The 22,342-nt window shown below is 44.9% G+C and overlaps 1 protein-coding gene across 3 annotated transcripts in view; it reads left to right on the top strand.

The window, feature by feature from the left end:
- REPS2 (RALBP1 associated Eps domain containing 2) overlaps positions 1 to 22,342 on the top strand; it is a 118,230-nt gene that overhangs the window by 92,293 nt on the left and 3,595 nt on the right. For all 3 annotated transcript variants that reach the window (XM_044287998.1, XM_044287997.1, XM_044287999.1), the window contains exons 17-19: positions 1,190 to 1,267; positions 10,833 to 10,978; positions 17,949 to 18,054. In XM_044287998.1, coding sequence (XP_044143933.1) covers positions 1,190 to 1,267; positions 10,833 to 10,978; positions 17,949 to 18,054 — 330 coding nt within the window. The remainder of the gene's footprint in view (positions 1 to 1,189; positions 1,268 to 10,832; positions 10,979 to 17,948; positions 18,055 to 22,342) is intronic.

The raw sequence follows: 22,342 nt of genomic DNA, 5'->3' as shown, positions 1-22,342 counted from the left end.
CTGGACCGCAGGTGCATACAATCCAGGTACCTTTATTGGACAGCCTCATAGACTATATATACCCTGTTAATCTGTCTCTCAATACCTCCTGACGAAGCCGTTCAGGCGAAACGCGCGTCGAGGTCTGCGCTCTAAGGGCTTACACGCATGGTCATCATGTCCTCAGGTACGGTTGTCGTCTAGTACTATAATACAGGGCGCTCACGTCTGGCTCCAGTTGGCATCTACACCAGATCCACATTATTAGCTGTGGGATGCCATTTCTATGATATTTAAATGATTATTTCTATTTACTTATACTGGATCCCTGCAAGTGTGTATATGCCTGTACAATTCTCGCTGATGTGAGGTTCATGAGTGATCGGAAGTTCCTTTGAGATTGTTGTATGGGATTATTTGGTAGGGTGCTTACTTATTTAGTGGCATTTTTTCCTATGCTTGCACCCAGATTTCCGATCATCCATGTACCATTTTTACCTGTACCTTTGGGTCATCCATGCTGAATTGCATGGATATACATGATTCCATTCTTGTGTATTTCCCTATGGCTCTCTGGATACTGTTTTCCATCCTGGCTTTTCCCGTATTTATTATTCGTGAATAAAGTGATATTTTGCTATATATATATTTTCCACTTGAATTTTTTTTTTTTTTTTTTTTTTTTACATTATCTGACATGCCTGCTTGCATTCTCTGTGCAGTAACAATGCTGGAGCATTTACGCTTATGACTATGTTGTGCCATTTCTCTACTATTCCTATGACACATTTATGAATAAAGGATTAATTAGAGTTACCAGTTGGGGGGGTGTCCCCTGGCACTTGTGGCGCTGGTCGGATACTGTCAGACTGCGCAGGAGCACACTCCCAATTAGCAACACCCAATTGGACCTTTAGTCATAAACGTGCACTAGGAATAATAGAGGAAAGACACAACAGAGAGTAATAAGTATAGTGACATAGACATAGTACAGTGCATAAAATGTTTATGGGTGCCACATTTTTCAGCAGAGATTTATAGGAAATAGTGCAGAAGCTCCTAGAACCCAAAAGCAGTTTATGTGGGTTTTTACAGTCGCCCCTCAGTTGTATAATAAAAGCATTCAGCATATCTGCTTTTGCATTTTCATATAAACCTCCCCTTTCAGTCAATTTGTCTTCTCCTAAGGTGAATACTATCTATTTTACAGAATGAACGAGGAGTAGAGATTGAATTACAGACTAATAAAATGTTGCCACAGACAGAGGAAAGCAGTCCTGCCAAAAAGGTAAGTCGGACTCTCTCACTGTCACAGTGTTATCCATCACTCACAAACTTCTCCCCAATATCCCCACTAGATACTGGACATTACTCCTAAAAATGTCACAGCTTTCAATTAGAGGCAGGAAAAGGTTGGGGTATCCATATGCAGATGTTTTACATATATCTAGCCAGCAAAAGTCTAATGCTCCATGAAGCCAGACTGGCTGACAGGTTAGGATTTTTTTTTAATTTCCATGTGAATTCCAATCTAAAATGAGAGTGACATCAATACATCATACATTGTACATGAATAACATTATGATAACTCTAATGGGCATCATTGTATACAATATACCGACTTGTATATCTCTGTATTCCAGGGCCACTAGACACGTGGTTTTTTTTGTACCCAAGGCAAAGTTAGCTGATTACCTGCCATAGCACCTTTATAACTGCCAGCATTAGTGCCCCTATCAGCAATAGCCATAGCCAAGTGTATCATTGATTACCAGCCATAGTGCCTCCATAAGTGCCAGCATATGCTGGAGCACCATCCACGGTGTAACATTGAATACCTGCCACACTGCCTCCCCAAGTGCCAGCTTTAATACCCTATGAGCAACAGCCACATTGTATCATTGATAACCAGCCACAGTGTTTCCATAAGTGCCAGCTTTAGTGCCCCTATCAGCAATAGCTAGGTGTATTATTGATTACCAGCCATAGTGCCTCTATAAGTGCCAGCATTAGTGCCCCTAACAGCAATAGCCAAGTGTATCATTGATTACCAGCCACAGTGCCTCCAGAAGGGATAGCATTAGGGCCCCCATGATCAGAGGCCACATTGTATCATTGATTATCAGCCACAGTGCCTCCATAGGTGCCAGCTTTAGTGCCCTTTGAGTAACAGCCAAGTATATCATTGGTTACCAGTCACAGTGCCTCCATAAGTGATAGCATTAGTTCTCCCATGAGCAGCAGCCACGATTTATCATTGATTATCAACCACAGTGTCTCCATAAGTGCCAACTTTAGTGCCCTGTGAGTAACAGTCAAGTGTATCATTGATTACCAGCCACAGTGCCTCTATAAGTGCCAGCATTAGTGCCCCTATGAGAAAAATCCACGTATCATTAATTACCAGCCACAGTGACTCCATAAGTGCCAGCATTAGTGCCCCTATGAGAAAAATCCACGTATCATTGATTACCAGCCACAGTGCCTCCATAAGTGACAGCATTAGTGCCCCCATGAGCACCATCCAGAGTGTATCACTGATTACCTGCCACACTGCCCCCATGAAAACCATAAAAAACATAGCCTGTAGAAAATACTGCACTCAGTAATAGGCCTCTTTCACGCGACCGTTCCCCCCCCCCCCCCATTTACGGGACGTTTTTTGCGTTCAGTATACAGTTCGTATACAGAACCAATTTATTTCAATGATTCCCCCCAAAAACTGGAATGTACTCCGTATGCATTTCGTTTCCGTTTTTCCGTTCCCTTGAAAGATAGAACATGTCCTATTATTGCCCACAAATCACGTTCCGTGGCTCCATTTAAGTCAATGGGTCTGCAAAAAAAAATGAACACATACGGAAATACATCCGTTCCGTTTTTGCAGAATTAGCTATTAAAAATGTTATGCCCAGCCCAATTTTTTCTATGTAATTACTGTATACTATATATGCCATATGGAAAAAAGGAACAGAAATGGAAACCCAACGGAAACAAAAAACACAACAACGAATCAATGAAAAACGGACTGCAAAACACTGAAAAAGCCATACGGTCATGTGAAAGAGGCCGTAGTTGAAGGGGTTTTCCGGTTACCCAAAAAAGGATAAATAACACCAGCATTGAACCTTGCTGCATTATATAAATCAGGTGAAGTTCTGAGTGCAATTTGATTCCTCCAGCAAAATTGTGATCTATGACCCACACCCTGTGTTTACATCCCATCACAAGCATCAGGAGGAGTGTCTGTAGCATCAGGTCTGTCTCTGCTTCCCCTCCCAGCTAGAACATCACGGATCCAAGCAGAGACTGTCAGCATCATTAGTAATCACTTCAGTGCAGTGAATGCTAAAGAAGCTGTGCTTGATATGGGTGTTTGGAGGAGCCCTCTTCTAGCACATAGACTTTTACTAAAGAAATTATTTAACAGGACTTCATCAGGATTTGATGTATGGCAGGCAGAAGAGTTACCATTACACTACAGACGTGTTGCATTATAAGGGCCGGATTTTCTGTGATTAACAAGCTATTTTCTTCACAGCAATGACATTAAATAAATATCATATTATCGAATTGAGGAGAAAAAAAAGTGCCGTTTACCAATCACCGTAAATAACGTGTTCCATATATTGTTCAGCTTATTATGATTACAGCGATACCAAATACTGTTTTTTGATATTTCATACTATGTATGTTACAAAAACTTTAATGATTGGCTTTGTTATTTTTTAGTAACAATAACTTTGCAAGAAATTGTAAATTTTACCATTTAAAAAAAAGATGGAAAGCAAAAATTACTTTTTTCTACCATAACTTTTTCTATAAAGATTATTTTACAGGTCTCAGTGGGATTTGAACCCCAGCCCTTCTGTACAATAAACAGCTGCCTTACCCACTCCTTTATAGAAAAGCTCTGCTATAAAGATGGGATTTTTTATGCTTTACACTTTTACAGTATTCAATTATTTTTATTAAATATCACAAAAGAGTATTTGGTATCCCTGTAACCATAATAACATGTACAATATAGTGAACGTATCATTTATAGTGATTTCTAAACAGCTTAAATAAAAATAGGGGGGAGACGGTTTTCCTGTATGGAGCCCTGAAATTCCTGATGGCAGCCTTGGATCCAAGCCTGCTTGATGCCCTGCTGGGGAAACCCCGCCCTAAGACACCTGTCATGGAACCATGAACCAGACGTACAACAAGAGATAAGTGGAAAATAAGAAGGTTTTATTGAAGAGCAAGCCGTAAGCAAAGTCCAAACGGATGGCTAAACCGAAGCAGGGTCTTGCGGAGACAGAGGTCAGGAACCAGAAGGGTAGTCAGACGAAGCCAGGAACAGGAACCAACGGGGTAGTCAGACGAAGCCGGAATCAGGAACCAACGGGGTAGTCAGACAAAGCCGGAATCAGGAACCAACGGGGTAGTCAGACGAGGCCAGGATCAGGAACCAGAAGCAGCAGCAGTCTTGGAAGCATGTGAACACAGGAGGACCAAGCAAGGAACTGAAGCCACAGACCTCCTATATATATGAGCTAGGCATCCAGCTCCTCCCAGTGGGAAGGAGGAGCCGCAGGGTGGGAGGCTACAAGAAAACCCAGAAACCAAGATGGCCGCCAGCACATGTCAAACGAAGGGAACAGCAAGGAGGTAAGACCATGACAGTACCTCCCCCTCAAGGGCCCCTCCTCCGCGGAGTAAGGAACGGTTTCTGAGGGAAGCGTGCGTGGAAGGCTCGGAGCAAGACAGGAGCATGGACATCTGCGGAGGGAACCCAGGAACGCTCCTCTGGACCATAACCACGCCAATGGACCAAAAACTGCACCCGGCCGCGGACCAGGCGTGAGTCCAGGATATTGCTCACCTCATACTCCTCACGATTGCCCACTTGGACCGGACGAGGCCGAGGAATCGAGGAAGTGAAACGATTACACACCAGTGGCTTCAACAGGGAGACATGAAACACGTTGGAGATCCGCATGCCAGGAGGAAGCGCAAGGGCATAGGCTACCGGGTTTACCCTGCAAAGCACTCGGAAGGGACCAACAAAGCGAGGCGCCAGCTTGGGAGTGGGCACTCGAAGGTTGAGGTTGCGGGTGGACAACCATACGCGGTCTCCGACCTGGTAGGAAGGAGCGGGCGCTCGTCTGCGATCAGCCTGGAGTTTCTGGCGCTGCGCAGAGACCTCAAGGGACCTCTGGATCTGTACCCAAGAAGCACGTAGGACGGAAAGGTGATCCTCCACAGCCGGAATATCCTGGGGAGAGAATACCTCCGGTAACACGGCAGGTTGGAACCCATAATTGGCCATGAAGGGAGACGTCCCAGAGGAAGAGTTCACCGCCGTGTTCCTGGCAAACTCAGCCCAAGGCAGGAGGTCAACCCAATTGTCTTGGTGATCGGAGACATAGCAACGAAGGAATTGCTCCAAGGCCTGATTGGATCGTTCTGCGGCCCCATTGGACTGAGGGTGGTAGGCCGAGGAGAAAGAGAGATGAATCCCCAACTGGGAGCAAAAGGCGCGCCAGAACCTGGACACAAACTGACTCCCCCGATCCGACACAATCTCCTTGGGCAAACCGTGCAACCGGAAGACCTCCCTGGCAAAAATCGAGGCCAACTCTTGTGCAGAGGGTAACTTCTTGAGAGGAACACAGTGGCACATTTTGGAAAACCGATCCACAATCATGAGAATGACCGTATGGCCTCGGGATGCAGGGAGGTCCACAATGAAATCCATCCCCAGGTGTGACCATGGACGCTCCCCGGTGGCTATGGGTTGCAAAAGGCCCAACGGAAGGTGCCGAGGGGACTTACTCTGGGCACAAACGGAGCATGCCGCTACATATGCGGCGATGTCGGAACGTAGAGAAGGCCACCAGAACAGACGTGAAACCGCCCAGGACAGCTGATTCTTTCCAGGGTGCCCCGCGGCCTTGGAGTTATGGTAGGTTCGCAACAACCGAGTGCGCAACTCCTCAGGCACAAAACATCTGCCGTTGGGTCTCCCAGAGGGAGCACCAGATTGAGCCGCCAAAATCTGCTCACCCAGAGGAGAAGTCAGGCTGGTGCGAATAGCGGCCAGGATCTGATTCGGGGGTATGACCGTAGTCGGAATCGACTCCTCCCCGGACAGCTCGGAGTACTGCCGTGATAAGGCATCCGCTCTGATGTTCTTGGAGCCGGGTAGGTAGGAGACCACGTAATTAAAACGTGACAAGAACAGAGCCCATCTGGCCTGACGTGGTGTCAATCTCTTGGCCTCAGAGAGGTAGGTCAGATCCTTGTGGTCCGTCAGGATGAGAACCGGAACCACCGAGCCCTCGAGCAAGTGCCTCCATTCTTTAAGGGCCTGCACGATGGCCAATAACTCCCTGTCACCAATCTGATAGTTGCACTCCGCGGAAGACAGTTTCCGGGAGTAAAACCCACAAGGAAGCAGAGGACCCTCTGGTGTTCTACGCTGAGACAGGAGGGCGCCTACTCCCGTCTCAGACGCGTCCACCTCGAGGACAAAAGGCAACCCAGGGTTGGGATGCGACAGAATCGGAGCCGACACAAAGGCGGACTTTAGAGCCTCAAAAGCTCGGATGGCCTCGAGCGGCCAGACCTGAGGATTACTGCCCTTCCTGGTCAGATCCGTGAGAGGCTTGGCTAGCATGGAAAAGTCCCTGATGAACTTCCGATAATAATTGGCGAAGCCCAAAAAGCGCTGCAGGGCACGAAGCCCACTGGGCTGGGGCCACTGTAAGACAGCCGAAACCTTCTCAGGATCCATGGAGAACCCCTCAGCGGAAATGATGTAACCTAAGAAGGTTACCTGGGATCGGTGAAATTCGCATTTCTCAAGCTTACCGAACAGCTTGTTCTCTCGTAAGCGTTGCAACACTCGTCTGACATCCAGAATGTGGGCCTCCATGGATGCAGAATATACCAAGATGTCATCCAAATAGACCACCACACACTGCTGCAACAGGTCACGGAAAACATCGTTGATGAATTCCTGGAAGACTGCGGGCGCATTGCACAACCCAAAGGGCATAACCAAGGATTCATAATGACCGGTCCTGGTGTTAAACGCGGTCTTCCACTCATCGCCCGCCTTGATCCTTACCAGGTTATATGCCGCCCTCAGGTCGAGTTTGGTAAAGACCGTGGCCCCTTTGAGGCGATCGAACAGCTCGGAAATCAAGGGTATCGGGTAAGCGTTCTTGATCGTGATGCGATTGAGACCCCTGTAATCGATGCAAGGCCTCAACTCGCCGCCCTTCTTTTTCACAAAGAAAAATCCAGCCCCTGCCGGGGACGAGGATTTGCGAATGTGTCCGCGTGAAAGCGCCTCCCTCACGTACTCCTCCATGGCCTCATTCTCCGCTACCGACAGTGGATAGACTTTGCCACGAGGAGGAACGGCACCGGATTGTAACTCTATGGCACAATCGTATGGGCGGTGCGGAGGTAGGGCAACCGCGCGCACCTTATCGAATACATCCCGGTACTCTTCGTATTCAGGAGGCAACAGAGAGTCCGAGGAAGTACACAGCAACTTGACAGGCCCATGGATGCAACTAGCCCCACACTGCGGTGACCACGAGAGGATCTCGACCGATCTCCAATCGAAAGTCGGATTATGCTTCTGGAGCCAGGGGTACCCCAAGACCACCGAGTAGTGTGGAGACGAAATAACCTGGAGACAGACCGACTCTCTGTGAACGGCACCAATGGCTATCCCCACTGGAAGGGTCTCATGAGTCACGTGTGGCGGCAGAAGGGGTCTGCGGTCTATCGCCTCAAGAGCCAGTGGGGAACCTCGAGGCTGCAGAGGAATGGAATTGGCGGCAACGAACACTCTATCAATGAACAAACCACCAGCACCAGAGTCCACCAACGCCTGGGTCGTCACCGAGCCCCCGACCCAGGAGAGGACAACCGTGATCAGTGGTTTGTCAACACGGGAAACCGGGGACGAGGAGACTCCACCCAAGATCTGCCCCCGACAGGACCTCAGGTGCGAGCGTTCTCCCGGACGGTTCGGACATGCCAACCGAAAATGCCCACCGAGACCACAGTACATGCATCGGCCCTCGCGTCTCCGGAGTACCCTCTCCCCCTCAGACAGGCGAGCAAACCCCCGCTGCATGGGTTCACCCCCAGACAAGTCATCCCCAGGAGGCGTGGGAGGAGAGGGAGGCACGGGTGGGACAGCAAACGTAGGCGCCAATCTGTTAGGAGACCTCCGCAGGCTCTCCTTAAAGGAAGGTCTCTCCCTGAGTCTGGTGTCAATCAAAATCAGGAAAGAAATAAGAGACTCGAGCTCCACTGGTAGGTCCTTAGCTGCAACCTCATCCTTCAAGGCATCCGAGAGACCATGAGAGAAAGCAGCGACCAGAGCCTCATTATTCCAGCCCACCTCTGCTGCCAGGGTACGAAACTCAATGGCGTATTCAGCTACGGATCGTGAACCCTGTCTGATGGACATAAGGAGCTTCGCAGCAGAGGCAGCACGAGCCGGCACATCGAATACCTTCCGAAGAGAAGCAACAAAACCGGAAAACTCGGCAACCACCGGATTGTTGTTCTCCCATAAAGGGCTGGCCCAGGCCAAGGCCTTGTCCGAGAGCAGCGAGATCAAGAAGCCCACCCTTGATCTCTCAGTAGGAAAGGCATGTGGCAGCAACTCGAAGTAAATGCCCACCTGGTTAAGGAAACCTCGGCACTGAGTTGGCTCTCCCCCAAAGCGCTGTGGAAGGGGGGCAGAACCGGTCATACCCTGAAACACCACAGGCGCAGCAACAGGTGTCAGGGTAGACTCTGGCGCAACAACCGGAGCGGCAGTAGGAGCGGGCCCAGGAGCGACAACCGACCCATCGGCAACGGAAGCTAAATGAGCCGTGCGTTCAAGCAGGGTTTGCAACGCCACAGCGAACCGACCCAACAGGTGATCCTGCTGATCAAGTCTGGCAACCAGCGTAGGTAGCGAGGGTGGCCCTGTACCGTCAGAATTCATGGCTTGGTCCTAATGTCATGGAACCATGAACCAGACGTACAACAAGAGATAAGTGGAAAATAAGAAGGTTTTATTGAAGAGCAAGCCGTAAGCAAAGTCCAAACGGATGGCTAAACCGAAGCAGGGTCTTGCGGAGACAGAGGTCAGGAACCAGAAGGGTAGTCAGACGAAGCCAGGAACAGGAACCAACGGGGTAGTCAGACGAAGCCGGAATCAGGAACCAACGGGGTAGTCAGACAAAGCCGGAATCAGGAACCAACGGGGTAGTCAGACGAGGCCAGGATCAGGAACCAGAAGCAGCAGCAGTCTTGGAAGCATGTGAACACAGGAGGACCAAGCAAGGAACTGAAGCCACAGACCTCCTATATATATGAGCTAGGCATCCAGCTCCTCCCAGTGGGAAGGAGGAGCCGCAGGGTGGGAGGCTACAAGAAAACCCAGAAACCAAGATGGCCGCCAGCACATGTCAAACGAAGGGAACAGCAAGGAGGTAAGACCATGACAACACCGCATAGTTGCTGACATCACATCTAAAGGGCAGGGATCAGGAGAATGGGCAGAACAACACCCTGAGAGGCAATGCCAATGATGATGTAGTGTCTCCAGAACAGAGCCTTACAAGCCTTACCACGCCAACCACGCAACATAGTTAAAAATGTCATGTGACCACTTAGCTTTACTTTATATTGCTGGGATTGGCTACTCCGCAGCCCATAACTTGTTCCGTGCATTGTTCATACTACTCAATGACCTATGGCTGATCTCAGGAAATGCAGATGGTTGTCGTATTAAAGCGCCGCATAGTGTAGACTGTTTGACGCAGGAGTAAAATAAACCTGCCATTTCAAAATTTGTACTTAATCCTATGGGCGCTAATAAAGCCAATGTCTTAAGCCAAAGACCTTCCTGCTTATATTGTTTAATATCAGTATTTTCCTCCCCTATGTAGTGACTTTTTTATTCACCCAAACTTTCATCCCTTGTGGAACCCTACAGGCCGCTCACATGTAGCTTCTTTGCTGGTCCTGCTTGTAGTCTTCTCTGGGTCATTATAATGTGTCATTCATGTAGTGTGTGGTGCATTGAGGGTCACTTTATATCTGTTTGTTGGTGATGGCTGCATTCATTCCTAGGCATATTGGGCTAATATATAGGACCATCTTATAGTAGAGCTGAAAGGATCGTTTTTCAAAATCATTATTGATTCTGTTTATCTACTTATTTGGCTATAGAGGAGAGGTGAAGGAACATATTTCCATATTGAGTTTCAAAGGGTTCATGGTCATTTGATATATTGTCCTTAGGGATGCTGTCCATGACATTGATCACTTTGTTCATAATGAAGCATGTGACAGAGGTGTTCTCGCTTGGCCCAAGAAAATGATACTCATTGGTCACACTATTGAATTTCACAAATAATTCAGATTCTCCAAATATCTTCCTGCAAGTCTAGAATTACCATAAGTCATTTTCCAAAAGAAATTAGCGAACAAGATGTTCTAGATATCGTGGAAATGGGAATTTAATCATTACAGTTATATTTATATGTGCGATCTTTTTAACTATAGTGTTTTGTAAATGGAAAGAGCACAGATTCACAACAGTCTCTTCCTTCACGGGATGCAGACTGCCATAAAAAACAGAGCCTGCATTCTGCTGACATTTCTCCTGGCAGTCTATGTTCTTTTACTCACATTGATTATGTAATTCACTTCCATACATCATAACATATCAAAGTGGTTACAGAGATTGATTTCAGCTGTACTGAAAATAACAGATATATAAATGCTACACTAAGAAATTAATATTTAAACAACTTTTATGTGTTTCTTCCTTAAAGGAGATGCTACTGAACCAGCCGCCCACAAAACCATTAAGAAGAAAATTCCACCCTGAGAGCCAAGTTCTGGAAAATCACGACCTGTCCTCTGCATCAAGTGTGACCTCATCTGCTGCATCCTTAAAGTCACATACAGCTGCCCAAAAGTATATTACATAGTTATAATATAGATATGTTTGCTGTGTCCACTGCTTCTTTACATAGTACATGAGACGGATCTCCACTACGCCATACATAACTGGCATCCCGTTGTCCTCTCCATGAGTGTCTCAATTCAGTCTGCAGTGTTACTAAAGCTAAGTGTCTGTATTATTTTTTCTGCTAGTTAAAGGGGTTGTCTGATTTTTTTATATTGATGACCTATCCTCAGGATAAGTCATCAATATCAGATAGGCGGGGGTCTGACACTCGGCACCCTCTCCGATCAGCTGGTTAAAGAGAAAGCCGCACTGTGTGTAAGCACAGCCTACTCTTCATTGTTTACCTGCTCGGCATCGAACATCGCTGCGGTGAGCAGGTGTAACTACAAGCCGTCCCATTCACTTCTATGGGACAGCTCTGTAGTATTCAAGTGTATAGGAATGAGCCACCCCATAGAAGTGAATGGGACGGCATGTAATTACACCTGCTCACCGCTGCGATGTCAACGGTGAGCAGGTAAGCATTGAAGGGAAGGCTACTTCCGAAGTCGCTCCTTCATAACTTTGGATTATTAATGTATGGAGATCTGTATGTATGGAGATTCTGTATTAGAATGGATGAGCTCCGATGAGCCAAAGTTACGGTAGTTATTCGTGAAGTTGTTGAATAACTGAAGTTGTTGATTTTTTAAGTGGAAAACCACTTTAAAACTTGAAACCGAACTCTGCTTCAGTTCCGAGGTACTAGTCTAAACCAAAGCCGAGTTTGGCTTTCAAGTTTTAAAGTGGTTTTCAACCTTAAAAATTAACTACTGAAGTTATTCAACGAAGTCACACGCGACTTTGTGAATAACTAACTTTGGCTCATTGGAGCCCATACATTTTAATACTGTACGGAGACGGATTTCCGTACAGTATTGATACGAAATTATGAACGAAGAAACTTCGGGTGAAGCATCGCTCATCATTTGTCATCAATATTAAAATCCTGGAAAACCCCTTTAAAACCAGATAGTGACACATATCCTTTTTTAAAACCTGTTTTTATCTTATGATTGTAGATTTTTGTATTATATTTCCTGAACAGGATTATGAAGGAAGCCATCTTGCATGAGCTGTTTGTAACAGCAGTTAGAGATATGCTTTACAGCAGCCACCATGGGCTATAGACACAGTGCACAACAGGAGACTCATTGACTTCTATGAGAGTGTTTTCTAGGCAGAGGTCAGCAGGGAATAGAAAACCTTTGATATCACCTATGGTTTAAGGGGGTTGTCTGGCTTCAGAGCTGAACCCGGATAAATCCCCATTTTCACCCAGGCAGCCCCCCTGATATGAGCATCGGAGCAGCTCATGCTGAATCACGCAGGAAATAGGCTCTCCATCCAGTTATGTGGCTCTCCATGAGGAATGCTCCGATGCTCATATCAGGGGGGCAGGAGGGGTGAAAATGGGAATATGTCTGGGTTCAGCTCTGAACCTGAACAACCCCTTTAATGGTGGATCCAATCCTGTGTAATTTATATAAAGATGATATCTGTCATTGGAATCCTGCCTGTAATGATAAGGAGATGACTGTTCAAAAATTGATGTACAAAACCAAGTGTACCTACTGTTAGAATAAGACCAATTTTTGATATATATATTGGATAAGGAATTGGCACTCCTCTTCTCTAGTACAGAGCATTGTTGTCTCACGCACATTCTTTTCATCACAAGGTAACTACGCCTTCACCTGACAGGAATACTCGATTATACTACTAAGCCAACACACATGAGTAATACTCTGTTCCTTTAAAATTCACTTTTTATTAAACATGATTAAAAGATACTAAGTACCATTTCATAATTAAAGTAGGGATTTAAACATATAGCGCCATAGTACATATTTCGTCACAGAACCATAACTTTTTTTTAAATAAATATATCTTTTATTATCTATCATACAAAAAGCATATACAACATCAGACCATCAAAAAGGTCCGTATTACAATAATCAAATTTGTATTAACATTTTACCCCAAATACCAACCCCCTCCCCCTGCCCATTTGGAGAGAGAGAGAGAGAGAGAGAGAGAGAGAGAAAAAAACTAAAAAAAACATAACTACATAATAGTATAAAGGAAAGTACCGAGTCTATCTAATTTAAGTAAGGTATGGCTACCTACCTCTTTTTAGCTGATTACTACCAGTAATAATATATGGGGTTAGCGTGACACATCCTAGACTCTTCAATACCGCCTCTGAACTAACCCCTCAGTCTTTTCATACTCTACAATGGATGATAAAGATATAATATCATATAGCTAGACTACAAGTGGACCTTACTATCTGTAACATACCTTAAGTTGAGTGTAAAATGGAGACTTCCCCTCAACTCGCGCTTCACGTTATTGCTTCTTCAGGAGAGAGCAGTTATGGTTCTATGACGAAATATGTACTATGGCGCTATATGTTTGAATCCCTACTTTAATTATGAAATGGTACTTAGTATCTTTTAATCATGTTTAATAAAAAGTGAATTTTAAAGGAACAGTATTACTCATATGTGTTGGTTCAGTAGTCACACACATTCCTGTACAAATGTCACTTACCTGTTGGCCCCGCTATGGGGCGATACATAAGCGACTCTTGTTCAGAAGCCATATACAGCTAGTGGTGCCTACAGGCTTTAATAGCCTATGATAATTACATTTCAATATCCCTTGTAACTATCTTTTATAAATGTGAATACAATTAAATCTGATCAGCACATGCATGAATGCATCAGAAAGATAGCAACATGATGCACCTTTGGTATAGTAAATGCTGGTATAATACCTTGTGATGATTTACAATTCACCTGTGATAACATGTTCATTCCAAGCGTTCGCAGCCCGTAATTGCTTGTAAATGAAGTGCTAGACAAATCTGAAGTCTAAATATTGAGATCTATGTAGACTATCAGATAATACTAGCAGAAGGAATTCCTTCTGTCACTGGCACCAGAGTGAAAGACTGTTGTATATGATTCATTCGCTTTTGTTTGCACATTTTAGGCAATGTACCACATTGGCGTTTCAGTAATTATATTAACACTCAGATGACTACACTAAATGTAGTATTTGTTCCAGTGGCACAAAGGTTAACCAAGTTTCCTTGTAGCATTGGGGTCCCGGGTGGACATGGATATATGTTCTCCCTCAATAAATGTCTTCAGGGTGTCCGCCTCATTTTAAAACATACTGATTGGTCAACTGATGAAATAGAATAGTATTTTTGAGATAGTTGAAAGGGGTTGTTCAGTACTTTTATATTGATCGCCTTTCCTCAGGACCCGCCTTCAAAATCTGATTGGCAGAAGTCCGACACCCGGTACCCCTTCAGATCAGTTGATCTGCATTGAGTCCAGTTCCAGAAGTCAGTGCCAGAACTATAGCTTCTACTATTGTGTTCCTGTCTCTCACATTCACTTTAACATCTGCGATTTCCTTAGCAGTTTTGAGATCGGCAGAGGATCCCAAAACTGGAAGAAAATGCTTCAGTTTTGTCCCCATTTATTGTCAATGGGGACACAACTGAACAAACCACAACGTAGTGCATCAGAATGCATTTGTTGCGTTCGGTGACCAGACACAAAACCACTGCTAACTGCGGTTTTGTATCTGGTTTGCGAAACCGAACAAGCACTAAAAACAGTGTAAGTCAATGGTGCTGGATCCGTTTTTTGGGTGCGCTTTGACTTACTGTAGAGTTAGTGCCAGATTTAATACAACTGCATCCGAATGGAACGGAGGCATCCGGTTGTATTTAATCAAACTGAGGTGTTTTCCTCCGGTTTTGAGATCCTTTGCCAAATCTCAAAACTGGACAGGAAATCGCATAGGTGAAAGTAGCCTTAGGCCACTTGCAGACGAGCGTTCCTCCCGCAGCGAGTCTGCATCGCAGCACCCGGCCTGACCTCCCATCGCTGCCAGGAGTCACATGGCATTATATTGATTTATGATGCTATGTAACCCTTACAGTTCGGGAATGTATTGGATAACACTGGCAGCAACTGTAAGAGTTACATAGCATCATAAATCAATATAATGCTTATGTGATGGGAGGGCAGGCCGGGTGCTGCGATGCGGACTCGCTGCGGGAGGAACGCTCGTCTGCAGGGGGCCTTAAACAGCTTTCCTGCTGCTTTTATATTGATGGCGTATCCCCAGGATAGGCCATCAATATCTGATTGGTGAGGGTCCAACACCCTGCACCTCTGCCAGTTTGACACTGGAACTACACAGTTCCACCATTGTGTAGTGGATGTAGCTGTTTTATGTCTAGTTCCAGTGTCATGTTCCAGGACCAAAGCTACAGCAGAACAGCTAATTTGCAGAGGTGCGAGGTATCGGACTCTAGTCAATGAGATATTGATGGTCCTGAAGATATGCCATCAATATAAAAACGGCAGAAAAGTCCTTTAACTTTGAATGTAAGAGACAGGAACCTTTGTGAAAGCTTTGTATGGTGCTGCAGTCTATTCTCTCTGCTCTGCAGTCTCTCATGGTTCCTCTCAAAAAGTAGAAAATGCCTGATCAGACGATCACTAAATAAGGGCTCGTTCACACTAACGTATTTTGCGTTCCGTATATGGGCCATTTTCTGCGTTCTGCATACGGTCCATATACGAAACCATTCATTTAAAACTGTCCGCAAAAGATGCAGGGGCACCGTCCGTGGGGCAGCCGCATGGGGATCGTGGACCCATTCACATGTTCTATCTTTTTGCGGTGCGGAGGCACGGAACGGAACCACAGGAAGCACTCCATAGTGCTTCCGTAGTGTTCTGTTCCATGCTTCCGTTTCGCATCTCCGGATTTGCGGACCAATTGAAGTGAACGGTGCCTGTGTATTGCGGTTCCACAAATGCGGTCTGCAATACGGCAACGGGCAGCACACATTCGTGTGAACAAGCACTAAGGGCTCATTCACACGACCGTGCCATTTTTTGCGGTCCACAAAACACGGATGGTGCCCATGTGCCTTCCACATTTTTCAGAACGGAACAGGAGGCCTATTATAAAAATGCCTATTCTTGTCCGCCAAACGGACAAGAATAGGAGAGGACTCATCATTTTTACGGGGCCACGGAACGGAGCAACGGATGCGAACAGCACACAGAGTGCTGTCCGCATCTTTTGCGGACCCATTGAAATGAATGGTTCCGTATACGGGCCGTATGCAGAACACAGAAAATGGCCTGTATACGGAACACTAAATACGTTGGTGTAAACGAGCCGTAAGGGCTCGTTCACATGAACGTGTGCTGCCCGTTGACGTATTGCGGACCGCATTTGCAGATCCGCAATTCACGGGCACCAGTCCGTGTGCATTCCGCATCATGGATGCGGACCCATTCACTTCAATGGGTCCGCAAATCCGGAGATGCGGAACGGAAGCACGGAGCGGAACACTACGTAAGCACTACGGAGTGCTTCCTGGGGTTCAGTTCCGTGCCTCCGCACTGCACAAAGATAGTGTGACCTGTGTTTTTGCGGAATGGAGGGATTGCGGACCCATTCAAGTGAATGGGTCCACAATCCCCATGCGGCTGCACCATTCACGGTGCCCGTGCATTGTGGACCGCAATTTGCGGTCCACAGCACGGGCTTTACACGGTCGTGTGAACGAGCCCTAAGGCTGGTCATCACTTCGGCCAGTGCCTGAGCAGCTGCTTCCTGTGTGACCAGAAGCAACAGGAAGTATTGACCAGCAGAATACCCAATAAGCATCACAATGGAGCATCGATGAAGCTAGTATTTCTTGTCAGGGAGCATTGATGCCAATGTCACTTATTTTATTTTTTAACCCATTCTGCATCTTTTCTAAGAGTTTATTTTTTTTTATCCTCCAGACAAAACCCTTCAATGGAATATTTTAAATATAGCACACTCTTTCATTGCATCCCCCGTGACTGAAGCATTTTCAATTCACTCAAACAGTTAAATGAAGTTGGGCTTGACCATTGACATTTGTTCTATAGACTCCCCCCTCTGCTGTATGTCCACGTTTTAGAGACTGATGCCTAGAATAGAAGAATACATTGCACACTAAGATACCAGTGTGCAACAACAAAAATCCCATCTGAAACTGATCGGAACATTTTAACCCTTTCCCCGCCACTCAGCATTCTTCATGCAGCGGTCTATGTGCTGACCAGCACTTTCAGTTAGACAGAACTGCTAGAGCACACCATCATCATCTGCTAGCAACCTAGTTTAATCCAGTGAACAAAGAGCCTGATTACTGCAGATTATCCCTGTTCTAGGAAACGGATGTCGTTTTTATCCCTTAGACTGTTGCAGCCATTAGCCGAAGTGTGCGATGCTCCATTGAATGTGTGCAAAGCGTATTTCAAATGAATAGATGTTGCATCATAGGCAGGCTGTGTTAACCAGTGTGCTGACTGGGGCACAACCCAATGATTCAAACCAGCAAAAAGCCCAGCAAAAAAATCCCCCGCACTCAGCAATGTCATGGAGCAGTCCTTAAATTAACTTGCACAAGGAGACATGCGGCGCTCAATGGGATTATAATTTATAAGCCATAACCGAGCATTGACCAAAGGTGATAATAATGACCGATTTTGCATCAGTAAAAAATGTGTTACTGTCATAGGAAAGACATATTTGTGGCAATGATCTCATCTTGAATGGATGCCACTAAGTATACTCCATTTATTATAAAATAATAATAATAATCTCACTTTACACAGACATTACTATCTTCCTAAAATCTAATACAGACACATGGAAAACAGGCCAGGAGGGAGGACACTGATGTTATCGACCACATCAATGCGTTGGCACAACATTTGGCATTGTACTTTGGGGGTTGTGGCCCATGTATCGTCAGCTAATGATTTACATATGCTATGGTGGGTGTGTGGTCCTCTGGAAGAAGTGAGTTTATCTTTTGACTGGTTTTTATGTATTTATCCTCTATTTTTAGGCAGCCGTCCAAACAGAAAAAAGCTATCCAGACAGCCATCCGTAAAAACAAGGAAGCCAATGCAGTCCTGGCCAGACTGAACAGTGAACTTCAGCAGCAACTCAAGGTGAGGAATGCATTCAGATCTTATTCTGATTGTGAAAAATACCTTGCCGTTTTTATACAATTACTAATTAAAAAAATATATATAAAAAGGGTTGGAGCAAAATGAATAGTTTTTAGGCGATTGAATAATTTGCAATTCCCTTTTTTTTAAATCTGATTATTTGACATGTTCAAATGTTATTTTAACTGAGGAACAGTACCTGAATGCCTGATGCCTGCACCCAATGTATACCCCTTACTATGCGGTTTGTAAGGGGGTTGTACAAAGCATATATACTGTATATGTTGTGAACATACCATGAGGCCCCCTATACACATTAGACAATTGTCGACCAAACTCACAGTTTTTGGTGAAACCGGCTGACAGTCTAATGTATATGATGAGCTCCTGACGCTCCCCAGATGATGTCGGGATAAATAGGTTTCATTCTCATTGAATTTCAAAGCCCAGTCCTTTTATTCTTTCAGATTATAAGCCGCTAGCAGAGGTGTCTAGTAGCACAATTTTCTCTTCTCATTGAAAAAAAACATACATGCAGTGTCCACACTACAAGTGATTAAAGTATTAATGTCACTGTATTTTATGTAATACTAGCAGAAGGACCCGGCTTTGCACGGGTATATTTCATCTATTTCATTTTATGTTTCCGTGTGTCGTAAAAAGATATTGACAGTTTCCCCCATAACAGTGACCTCCACAGTACCCGCCCCTTTAACATTGACCTCCACAGTGCCTGCTCCTTTAACAGTGCCTGCCCCTTTAACAGTGACCTCCACAGTGCCCACCCCTTTAACAGTGACCTTCATAGTAGACGCCTCTTCAACAGTGACCTTCACAGTGCCCGCCACTTTAACAGTGACTTTCACAGTGCCGACCCCTTTAACAGTGCCCTTTATAGTAGACGCCCCTTTAACAGTGACCTTCACAGTGCCCGCCACTTTAACAGTGACTTTCACAGTGACCGCCCCTTTAACAGTAAAAACTAAAAGAAAAAGTCTCAAAATACGTTGCCTGTCTTCTATGCGCTGCAGGTCCTGAAGTGATATGGGCAAGTTCACACAGTAATGCGTTTTATATGAAGGACCGTGCTGCTTCAATCTCCATAGAGGGATAGACTTTCGTAGCAGGATTTTTCCGCACTTCCTAAATGTAGTACATACGAATCCTCACAGTCGCTCACACCCTCCCGGTAGATCGTATAACCTTCAAAAAGGGATGTGAGCAGATAGTGAAGTACCACCACAAAAGGTATAAAAGTACCATTTATTATACTCACAAACACAAATGTTTTAAAATGCCTTAAAACATATCCTTGTGTTCAGACCCGACCCGGGTTTCGCTTGACGCCTCGTCTGGGGCGAACAAACTACTGAGTTCTGGGCTGTCTAATAAATCAATGGGACTCCTCCCTCTCTCTCAACATGTTAACATTGTTAAAATTCACTTAAAAAATATTCACATGTTCATTATAAACTAAAATTGTCTAGCTCGAATCAGACATATAATACCTTTACATTATCACATAAGATCGCATACCAGCAGTACTCAATTGGAACCCCTACAGATATAGCAAAAGCTTTTTTATATGAGCGGGCAATTTTCAATCGCACCCTTCAACCACCACATATTCACTATTGTTGTTCCACTTTCATTCACAAAATACGGGACCCGGTCACATGGTCCCTACCACCAATAAGGAGTCTTTTCGCATAACTGACTCCGGAGATAGAAAGGAGATAAAAGTCCTACTCCATATATCGCAACCAACTGTAAGTGCTATACTAGGCATGGCTTTAGATCAAATTCAACATTTAAGCCGCCTGGCTGCAAAGTCCCCAACTTATAAATCCACTCAACCTCACGTTTGTTGATTCTAGCAATCTGGTCTCCACCCCACCAGTGTGGTTTAACCAGTTCTATGCCCATGAACTTCAAACCCTCTCTATCTGATGTGGCCCTGTTTTTACATGGCAGGCAAAAGCCGCACCATATGAATTGTGGCTTGTGTTTCTGCTCATTTTTCTCCTGTATAGCACTATGAACCAGATGGTTGCGTATATTGGGGGCTCTCTTATAAATGATTTTTTGGGTATAATGCTCCCCAATACGGGATCATTTTTTAGATTGATTCTAAAAAACGATCTAGTATTGGGGAGCATTATACCCCAAAAAACTGATATCATTTATAAGAGAGCCCCCAATATGCGCAACCATCTGGTTCATAGTGCTATACAGGAGAAAAATGAGCAGAAACACAAGCCACAATTCATATGGTGCGGCTTTTGCCTGCTATGTAAAAATTGGACGATGCGGAGGTAAACGGATCCGTCCTGACACACAATGTAAGTCAATGGGGACGGATCCGTTTTCACTGACACAATATGGCACAATAGAAAACGGATCCGTTTTGGCTATGTTACAGATAATACAAACTGATCCGTTCTGAACGGATGCATGCGGTTGTATCATCTGAACGGAAGCGTTTGTGCAGATCCATGACGGATCTGCCAGTGTGAATATAGCCTTACAGAAATTGCGCTTCAATTTAAAAAAAAATACAAAGCACTGTTCTTGCAGCACCAAATGGCACCTGCACTATATATATAATATATATCGTCTAGGTGCCAATTTGACCAAATATAGCAGTCAAATTTTTTAAGTTGAGAATACAATATATTTAGTTCTTTATATTTTTATTTGGCATTAATGGCAGCCAAGCTCATCCCAGAGGGGTCCAGAGAGGGGTTCATCCAGCTTTCACTCTCACTGCCACTGTCTCTGCCTCTTCCTTCTCAATTGCCCCTGCCTCTTTTCCTTTCTCAGCCTCAGATTATCCCCCCATCAGACCCCCCAGCCTACATCGGCCTCAGATCAGATCCTCCACAGCCTCCATCATCCTCAGATCAGCCCCCATCCTCCAGTCAGACCCCTGATCCAGTCTTCAGATCGGACCCCCAATCAGACCTCAGATCAGATGTTTAAAAAATAAATAAACTTGCCTCTCCAGCTCCAGACGGTGCTGCCACTCGACAGATTCACTCACCCTTCCTCGTCTTCTCACCTTCCTGTGCCTCCCGCATGAAAATGACCGTTTCCATAGTGTAAGAGGTCATTAGCATTCGGACTATATGCTCTAGTAGTTGGCCAGTTTGCCGGGGGTCACATGATATGATCCTGTGGGCCTTTCCCACCCCTGTTGTACAGCCTGATAAAAGAGAGAGTGTGAGATCGACCTCCCATACACAGCCTTGGAAATTGCATATGCCAGCTGTAAAGACTGCATTTAATGTGTATAGACTTGTGTGAACTATCTGCAAACTAGCCTCAGTAAAGTACAGTGGAGTTCATGCACTGAACCCAGTCTCCACATTGCATGAACCAACACCTCCATTGCTGTCACATCACTTCAGGGAACCCTGCCTTGCAGGTTAAAACACCACCAAGGGCACTCCACTCAACAGGTGCAGGAGCCCCAAACCTGGGTGTCCCTTGAAGAGAACGTCTGAACTGTGTGCACGACTACTCTAATCCTCCACACCGACCCTGCGACTCACTGTATGTATGTTTGGCCAAACTGAGTGCTTATGTGTATAGGAGAGATACTGTACCTGTCGGTCATCAGCTATTGAAGGTGTAGGAAGACCTTAAAAGCTTCAACCAAGAGCAGAAAATGTTCCCACTGTTGAAATCATCCAAAAACTGTGTCAAAGAGCTTTTTGGATGACAAGAAGTTGAGGAGGGTAAAATAGAGCATCATTTATTTAAAAATACAAGTGAAATGAATGTGTTCCAGCATTTCCCATAAATGAGTGATCTCTTAACCAGCTCAGCTCCCCTAGCTTAAACCCCCTTAATAACAGACCACTTTTTACAATTCTGCACTACACTACTTTCACAGTTTATTGCTCGGTCATACAACTTACCACGCAAATGAATTTTACCTCCTTTTCTTCTCACTAATAGAGCTTTCATTTGGTGGTATTTCATTGCTGCTGACATTTTTATGATATTAATCAAAATTGACCGAAATTTTTGCAAAAAAACGACATTTTTCACTTTCTGTTGTAAACTTTTTAAATTAAAACTACATTTCTATAGAAAATGTTTCTCTAAATTTATAGTTCTACATGTCTTTGATAAAAAAAAATGCAATAAGTGTATATTTATTGGTTTGGGTAAAAGTTATAGCGTTTACAGACTATGGTGCAAAAATGTGAATTTACGCACTTTGACTTTCTGAGCACCTGTCATGTTTCCTGAGGTTCTACAATGCCCAGACAGAAGAAAC

Source organism: Bufo gargarizans, chromosome 3, assembly GCF_014858855.1.
Source record: "Bufo gargarizans isolate SCDJY-AF-19 chromosome 3, ASM1485885v1, whole genome shotgun sequence".
NCBI lineage: Eukaryota > Metazoa > Chordata > Amphibia > Anura > Bufonidae > Bufo > Bufo gargarizans.
Note: the sequence above shows the minus strand (reverse complement) of the source record. Positions and strands in the feature narration are given on the sequence as shown.